This window comes from Oryzias latipes, chromosome 22 (assembly GCF_002234675.1).
Source record: "Oryzias latipes chromosome 22, ASM223467v1".
NCBI classification, from domain to species: Eukaryota; Metazoa; Chordata; class Actinopteri; order Beloniformes; family Adrianichthyidae; genus Oryzias; species Oryzias latipes.
This window is the reverse complement of record NC_019880.2, coordinates 24,931,582-24,940,656: the sequence shown is the minus strand read 5'-3', so window position 1 is coordinate 24,940,656 and position 9,075 is coordinate 24,931,582. Positions and strand designations below refer to the sequence as shown.

Here is a 9,075-nt window from a genome sequence, read left to right as displayed (position 1 = left end):
CCTGGATCTATATTTATCTTTTAGTTTACAAAATCAAAATAAAATGTAAAAGTTTGAACAGTTTCCTACAGAGTTTGGATTCAAAACTCTCTATTTAAAAGCTCATTAAAAACATTGTAATAACTGTAAATTATAATTTACATAATTTTAAAAACACCAGCTGGTCATTGTTGACAGATAAAGTAAATGTAAATGTACACTCATTGATTTTCTCCCACATAAACTATTGTATCAGTACTTGTTCTTAGACCTCTTGAATCTTGCTACAAAAGAGCTCTGAAGGTCCTGGAGAAGAAACCTCGATTTTACCACCGTTGTCACATTCTTCACAAATACAAACTCATGAGCGTTCAACATCTAAAACGGTTTCAAATCAGGTGGAACAAGAACATGCAAATTTCCAATGTTCATGAACGCATCAGATTTAGCCAACCAATAGGAATCTAGCAGACGCCTGTGACGTCCCTGATGATGTAAAAAGCGGAACTGACCGGCACGTCGATCAATTACCATCAATGATCAGCGACAGTCTTATTATCTGATCCATGTCGACTTTAAAAGGTATTTATTACGATTCTGAACCACATCTGCAGTAATTTCAATCCGATTTGACCGACTTTCAGCCACGGCTCGCGATGAATCCACGCGGGTAGAGGCTGCCTGTTGGCAGCAGCGACGTACCTTCGGACCCGCTGGTGACCTCTTGTGACCCCTGAGTGCATCTGCTCTAACGCCGTTTCCCCCCCTCAGCTGCTGGGATGGAGCCTCACACAGACTTCATGTTCTGCTGCGGGGCCATCACGGAGGTGCTGAAGTTTGGCCCTCGCCAGCTCCACCCGGAACATAAACGAGTCTTCCTCCTCATCCCAGGTGAGCTTCTCCTAAAGTATAAAAAAATAAAAATAAAAAAAGGTGAGCTTCTCCTGGACTGAAGAAAACCTTTTGATGTATTAAAAAGAAAAGAAAAACTTCTAAATTCACTCAGCTGACTTTTTTTTTAAAGTCAGTTTGAATTTTCAGAAATTAAAAAAATAATTCAAATCTTTTTGATGTTTCTTATTATTGCAGCATTTTTCTTAGTATTTACTAACATACTTTAACATTATTATTCGGGAATCAGAAGCAGTTATACTTTATTCATTCATTCATCTTCTTTACCGTTTATTCCCTTTCGGGGTCACGGGGTTGCTGGAGCCTGTCCCGGCCACTTGGGCGTAGGCAAGGGACACCCTGGACTGGTCGCCAGTCTGTTGCAGGGTAGAATATCCTCAATCACACATCCATTCGCTCTCACACCTATGGACAATTTAGAGTTGCCAATCAACCTATGTAGCATGTTTTTGGACAGTGGGAGGAAGCCGGAGATCCCAGAGAAAACCCACGCATGCACGGGGAGAACATGCAAACTCCACACAGAAAGGTCCCCCTGTTGATGTTGTTTTTTCATGTCCCCCAGCTGGGACTTCAACTGGAGGCCTTCTTGCTGTGAGGCAAGAGCGCTAACCACTGCGCCACCGTGCAGCAAATTTGTTTGTTACCGTAGCAATAAAAGAAGAATAGTGGACATAAGAGAAAAGAGAATATAAAAAACAAAAATGTAACATGAATGTAAACAAATAAGGTTGCATCATTTAAAGAGCTTTTTACAGACAGTACCAGCAAAGATGTGCAAAAGTTATCTGCTACCCTGTGAATTATTGTACAGTGTTATTGTATTTGGTAGGAAGGAGTTCTGGGGATGTTTGTAGCTGCCTAACCATCGACTTTTATCCTTTTCATGAAGTTAATGTGACTCTTTGAGTCTGACGCTGTGAATATGAGACTAAACTTTAAAAACTCAACAAACCTTTCCTGGTTTTTACTGCAAATTTATTTTAACTTTTAAAAACATACAACTAAAAACCACGCGTGCGTGGGTCGCCCCGTGCATGGTGGGACAGTGGTTGGCACTGTTGCCTCACAGCAAGAAAGCCCTGGTTCAAATCCTACCTGGGAGCGTTCTGTGAGGAGTTTGTTCGTTCTCCTCATGCACTCCAGCTTCCTCCCACAGTGCAAAAACATGCTTCTTAGGTTTAAAAGGCTACACTAAAGTGTCCCTGGTGTGTTGTGGTGTGTGGTTGTGTGTGGGAGGGATTTTGTGCCCTGGCCCTGACAGACTGGCAAATCGTCCAGACTGTACCTGCCTTCACCCAACAGTAGCAGGGACAAGTGCTGGAAACCCCGTGACCCCGAAAGGGAAATAGTGGGTGAAGTAAATAGATAGATGGATGTTGTAGATCAAGATATTGTTTGTGTGTTGTTGAATTGTGTTTTAAATACTTGAATCCATGAACCTTTGTTTTCTGCACAGGAAACCCCGGGTTAGTGGGCTTCTACAAGACCTTCATGCAGGAGCTTCACACCCAGCTGGGACACGCGTACCCAGTGTGGGCTGTGAGCCATGCAGGTCACTGTGCTGCTCCGGACTGCATGGACATGGTGGAAGGTAAATGGCTACCTCGCAGTCATCTCGGCCTTTATCTTTTATTCCTACAGCAGTTTAGAATGATACAGTCCTTCACAGATATACTCTGGTAATTCTCCACATCAAGCCCTAAACACAGTGCAGACTGAACAGTTTAGCTATCAGCCTTGAGTGGCCTTCTAAAGATAATAAACTGGTTTAAATAAGACAATTTCTGACACTGGACTTGAAAATGGAGCCGAGAATCCGAGATGCGGTTTTATGTGGAGCAAAACTTAAAATCTTTGTTTCCATAGAGTTTAACTGTACAAGTTATTAGACTTTTTCTTATGCTGGAACAATAAACTGCTTAATCTACTGATGTCTGTCGCATCAACAGAGCAGTGAAAAGAGCCAGTGAGGATATCGGGCATGCGGGAAATCAGAGTTCGATTCCCAGGGTGCGTGACGAGCCTCATCTAGTGTGGGTCCAAAACCCTTGGCGCCACTGTCTAACTGTGTACCCACAAGGGGGGGCCGAGTCTGGGTCCCCCAGCCCGGATAAAATACAGGGTTGTGTCAGGAAAGGCATCCGGTGTGGACGTAAAATGTATAAGTGTTCAGCTCTTGGCCCCAGGCGATCCCCTACCTTTGCCTGACGATAAGTGTGCCTGTGACCCAATTTAAATGCATTTCTCCTCCGTGGCACAGCGTGACGCGCATTATCCTCGCAGTGCAGGGCTCTGTGTCCAAACCACGAGGGTTTCCACGTGGGAAAAACTATTTCTGACACCGCTACCCCACCAAATACCCCACAGTTGGAGGGGTAGGGGTGTTTTTGGTATCATAGCTGGAGGCTATCTAAGCTACTTTTGGTTGACAGCTGCCAGGCGCTCGTTGAGTGCGGTGAGTTTCTTTAGCCAGTAGGCATGTATCATGTCAGGGCCCGGTGCTGGTCAGTTCTTCATACCTGAGACTCTTTCTTGGATGTCTGCCACTGTGATGGTTACTGGATTCTGTTCAGGGTGGTTGCTATGTTCTTTTCTCAGAGAGACCAGCCACTGGGCATTGCTGTTGTGTGCTGTCTCTTTCTCCCATACACTTTTCCAGTACTGTTTAGTTTCCCGCCTTGGTGGGTCTGTTCTGCTGTTGACCCTGCCACTGAACTTACACCTGCACAGGTTGAGTTGCGAACAGCCTGTTTATCCGTCTGGCTTCATTGGCTACAGCAAATCCCTGGAAAGACCTGAAACATCTCAGTCCAGAGAAGTGCAGAGCTAGGAACAGCTAAGTTACTGCACAGAACCCTTAAGCTCTCAGCCCTCTGGTAGAGGACCCACCCTGCTGCCTATTTGGGTCTCCTAATGCCTTTAAAGATACAGGGTTGTGTCGGGTAGGACATCCGGCGAAATATGCTCTCTGCCAAACCACCTGTGCAAATCGCTGTGGCGACCCCTGACAATAACATGAGAAATTAGAGACAAAAAATACATTCTATGACTTTCCATTTTAAAGGTAAGTAAATCGCGGTCTTCCATGTTCTGTTCTCACATAGATGCCCGTGCTGCAGCCGAAGATGACGTGTTTGGTCTGAACGGGCAGATAGAACACAAGCTGGCCTTCATTAGAGAACACATTCCCAAAGGAAGCAGTTTGGTTTTGGTGGGGCACTCTATCGGCTGTTACATCATCCTGGAGATGATGAGGAGGAACCCTGAGCTCAAGGTCAGTCTCTAAACATCAGTGCTTAAGAGATAACTAACATAAAGGATGTGCAGGAAGGTTTGGACAAAGTCACTTTGTGGTTAGATTCTTCACTTCAGGTCAGCGGTGGAGCTAGAACATTTTATATGGGGACAGGAGGGGGGCAGAACAGTTTGGTTGGGTGACAAATGAGAACAGAAAAATGAACTGCCATTAAATGAAAGGATCAAAAAAAGGTTTCCAAAATTTTATTTTTTTTGTTGTAACAGCAGTTCTTTTAACTGAGGTGCAATTGCTTACCCTTAAAAAAGCTTTTATTGATGATTTCTTTTAGTCTTTGTTAATAATAATAATATGGATATTGACTCAAAATTTAAGCCGGGAGCTGTAGCTCTTTTAATTACCGTATTTCTGCCACCATTATCTCAGTTAACATAATTCTGAAATCAGATTGTGCTGATATGCAACATTTTACTACTATTTTAAACAGTTTTTCTCAGCTTTCAGAATATGTTACGGTAATTCAAAGAGCGTCTTACAGCTAGTTTAAGGGTTTAAATCAAGTTTTTTCCTGCAGGAGAACTTTGTTTTTTTGTTTTTTGATGCCTCAGCTCCTCAGAGCGGATGAAACCTCTTTGTGGTTTCAGGTCCTCAAGGCTGTAATGCTGTTTCCCACCATTGAAAGAATGGCCGAGTCCCCCCAGGGGAGAAGAATGACCCCACTGCTGTGTCAGATGCGTTACCTGGCCTACCTGCCTGTCTTCTTGCTCTCTCTGCTGCCGGACATCCTCAAAGCCGCTCTCATCAAACTTGTGTTCAGCAGCATCACCTCTCTGGACCACTGCATCCTTCAGCCCACCGTGCAGCTGCTCAGGGGAGACTCTGCAGGTTTGACACTTTCTGGGTTGGTTACAATCCCATTGGTTGTCACACACCGGGGCGTGCAAAATTGACAAAAAACATTTGTAGTCCTCTGATGGAGCGGGGAGGGGCAAACACTCTACCACCAGGCCGCTGAGTTTGTGAAACTAGCCAATAAATGGATTTATTAATACTATTAGAGAAGACATGACGGTCACTGGTATTGGAGAAGAGGACAGGGTTGGAAATACGTCGCTCAGTTGCTTTGAGCTTCTCTGAAGGGAGCAGGAAGACGATGCGCGTCACATTCACTGCTTGACATGTGCTCATAAACCTGATGCTCCAGACGAGTGTGGGAGGAGCTACTGTAAGTTCTTAGCCTCATCGCAACATGAAAGACACTGATGATGTTGAGAGATCAGTTTCATTCATTAATTCATGATGAAGAGCTCTACGAAAACTTCGGTAATCCCGTCTCCACGTCTGGGTTCATGACATCATTCAGAGATTCTCCCGGTACCGGCAGCTTCACTCCCGCTCTGAGAGCTGTGTCTTGATGACAGTCGCTTCTGCGATGTATCAGGGTCTCTGTGACCCAATTTAAGGCTCACTGTTAACCCAAGAGAGGAAAATAAAAACAAAAATAATAAAAAATAAAATTAAGTGAAAAAAATCATTGTTATTGTCTCTGCGAAAATAAGAAAAACATCACAAAGTTCAAGACGCTCCAGCAGGCTGCCTTTTCATCCCACACCGGCTCTCTGTTTGCCAGCAAAGCCAGCAAGCGAGCTCCGCCCGCCTCCGGGCTGCTGGCTGGCAGACAGAGCCGCCACAGAAGCGACAGGCTGCGGACCTGTAGCCACCAGTAGCTGGGACGAGCTCCGGCAACCCCAGCAGGTTAACAAAATAGAGGGAAGTTCAGGACAATAACGCTCGCATTGGATCTGTTTTCTACCTCCTGACCGATTCACTGAAAGCATCACATGCCCAAAGCTGAGTCCCTGATTGGTAGATGCGACGGGGCGACCCAGACATAGTTGAAATAATTGAACTCTAATGGCACCGCAGGACCTCAGATCGCGTCTGTACCATTGACGGTGTGATTGCAGCTAAAGACTTTTGCAGCAATGAAAATAACATGACTGCAACACCATAAAATAAAGCTTTATTAGAATCAGTTATTTATTTTTTTCTTTTTAGCCAATTCTATGTACCTTGGGGGCCAGGAAATGAGGATGGTTTTAGAAAGAGATAATACAACAATCGAGAAAAATCTAGACAAGGTAAGGAATACTGTCTATTAAATTCCTAAGAGGATGATCCTTAATATGTTGAAATTGAAAACAGCATTGAACTTTTGTTTTCCAGCTCATCTTCTATTATGGAGCTACAGACCACTGGTGTCCTGTTAAGTATTTCAACGACATCAGACGGGACTTCCCACACGGAGACTTCAGACTGTGTGAAAAAGGTTTCCGACATGCCTTTGTCCTGGATGTGGGCCGAGAAGTGGCAAACATGGTGGCTGAATGGATCTATAGTTCTTTAAGGACTTGAATTTGTTGTTCCATTTATGGTTGAATTACTGACCCCTTGAAGGTTCTGCAGGATTTATTTGGAGATTTGATGATCAGAATGTGTCCGTTGACCCTTTTTAAGTTAAAGGCTAAACTGTGAGTTTAGGTTGGTTAAGATTAGTTGTTAAGTTGAAGAAGAGGCTTCACAAACCTCAAAAGCAAAAAAAGACACGATGGAAAGTGAAAGACATGTATGTCTCTGAAGTTCTGATCAGTACTTTTTCTCATGAAAAGAAAAACAAAATTGTCAGTTTATGCATCATTTAGCTTAATCGTTTTGATATAAATATTTTAAAAGGCCTATTACATGCAAAATCAACATTTTTGAGCTTTTAAGTGTATTTAAATGTTCATTCCTCACTATAAACAAACCCAAAACCGTATTTTGATCCATTCACACATTTCTGAAGTTTCCTCCAAAAACCTGCTCTCTGAGCACCAGCCCCTCTCAATCCACACAAACAACTGGGTCCTCACGTTGTGATGTCACAAAGTGGGGAACAGCCCCTTTCAGGAAGAGCACCGCCCCCAGGCTAAGACACACACCCACTTTCTCTGCTGCGCTAGTGGTTGATCGTGCCTTTTATTTTTAATGCACAATATGCATATCTGTCTTTGCAAAAGTTTGGATGTTGTTTGTTTTCATGGGCAAAACACAGACACGCTGCTGAGGCCAACTCTTGGATGACATCATGAAATAGGTGGCACCCACAAGGAGCAAAAGGCGGGTCTCAGAGATCGAGCCGTCTTACTTCCGGGTAGGAAAATGAGCAGTGAAAAGAACTCATTTTTCATTAGAAATTTGTTTTTTAGTGTGCCAAAGATATAATATTATATTTTTAAGAGTTTTTCCTTACCGCAAAGGGGGGTCTAAGGGCAGGGATGCCAGTATAGCTTAGTCAGTTTGTTAGTTCATTTTAGTATTTTCCTATCGAACTCTTTGTATTCATGATCCTTTTGAGTTCATGTTTACTTCGAAGCCCATCGAGACGACTGTTGTTGTGATTTTGGGCTATACAAATAAAATTGAATTGAATTGAATTGAATTGAATATATATTGACGTAGTTTACTGTAAAAGGGTTAAGAATAGCATGATACAGGCCCTTTAATAACTCCATTTGGTCAGTGGTCATAGTTCATATGTTTTAGTTAAATTTCTTTTCGACATTTTTGATTGTAATATAATAAAACTGTATATAAATTCTTTGTAATAAACTTTTTAAACTTTATCTGCCTTTTTATTCTTTTGAACCTGTCCTGTCCGACAGCTGAGCAAACAAATGAGAGCTGAAGGCCACTTGTGTCGGACTCTTGACACATTTGTAGTCCTCTGATGGAGCGGGGAGGGGCAAACACTCTACCACCAGGCCGCTGAGTTTGTGAAACTAGCCAATAAATGGATTTATTAATACTATTAGAGAAGACATGAAGGTCACTGGTATTGGAGAAGAGGACAGGGTTGGAAATACGTCGCTCAGTTGCTTTGAGCTTCCCTGAAGGGAGCAGGAAGACGATGCGCGTCACATTCACTGCTTGACATGTGCTCATAAACCTGATGCTCCAGACGAGTGTGGGAGGAGCTACTGTAAGTTCTTAGCCTCATCGCAACATGAAAGACACTGATGATGTTGAGAGATCTGGGGGGTATTCCAGGAAGCATGTTTAAACTAACCTGACTTTAAGCCTGAACTCTGGCTGAAATCCGCCTGAACTTGCTTACTCTGGGTATGTCGGTTCCAAAAGACCGGATATGAGTTAGCGTAATTACGCTCGACTTGGTAACCCTGGGTTAATGGGCGTGCACAGCAGGTACATAAAGACATTCTCAACAGATCGCCGATTTCTGGAGTCACCATGGAAACGCGTGGTGAAAAAAAAGAAAACGCTGTACTTCAGTGAGACGGAGTCTGAGATTTTAATGACGGCGTATGAAAATTATACGTCCATCAAAAAAGTAACACGGCTGCATCATCAGTAAAAGAAAGAGTTCCTGCTTGTAGAAAAAGACCAGACAAAGTAAACGCACGAGTTTCTGATCTTATTTGTATTTTCATTGTGTAATATATATATATATATATATATATATATAACGTATCCAATTTTGCCAACTTAAATTAATTACTTCTATTGGTAACAAAAAATTGAGTTAAATTTATTCAACCTAATTTCTTACGTCTATAAAACTCAATAATTGTTTATACAACTCAAATTTACGTATTTATCTAACTAAATGTCATATTACTCCAATTCAATTAATTTTTTTTTCGCTTTTAGATGCTGCCATGTTCTTTTAATTCCTGCAGGATTGCATCTACATGAAAATGAAATCAGGGACATTGAATTAGATTAATGTAACAATTACTTTTTGGAAACACAATTTGCTAGTACTGCTTACTTTCTTAATCCCATATAAACCTATACCACTTGATCAATACAAGAGTAGTGTTGCAGCGTGTGTGTGCTGAGCGGGGTGCGAGTGCAGGTGCAGA

General features: G+C 42.6%; 1 protein-coding gene across 1 annotated transcript; it reads left to right on the top strand.

Moving 5' to 3' along the window:
* Positions 1 to 445: 445 nt before the first annotated feature.
* Positions 446 to 7,264, top strand: ldah (lipid droplet associated hydrolase). Its single transcript, XM_004084241.4, has 7 exons — positions 446 to 561; positions 751 to 870; positions 2,351 to 2,485; positions 3,999 to 4,168; positions 4,795 to 5,035; positions 6,209 to 6,291; positions 6,377 to 7,264. Exons 1-7 carry the CDS (start codon positions 546 to 548, stop codon positions 6,563 to 6,565), a joined length of 954 nt encoding a protein of 317 aa, XP_004084289.1. The 5' UTR covers positions 446 to 545; the 3' UTR covers positions 6,566 to 7,264.
* The last annotated feature ends 1,811 nt before the right edge of the window (positions 7,265 to 9,075 follow it).

Excerpts from the sequence above, each read along its gene's own strand:
- ldah (XM_004084241.4), top strand. Across the intron at positions 871-2,350 it reads AGTCTTCCTCCTCATCCCAG|GAAACCCCGGGTTAGTGGGC; the intron begins GTGAGCTTCTCC and ends TTTTCTGCACAG. Across the intron at positions 5,036-6,208 it reads GCTCAGGGGAGACTCTGCAG|CCAATTCTATGTACCTTGGG; the intron begins GTTTGACACTTT and ends TTTTCTTTTTAG.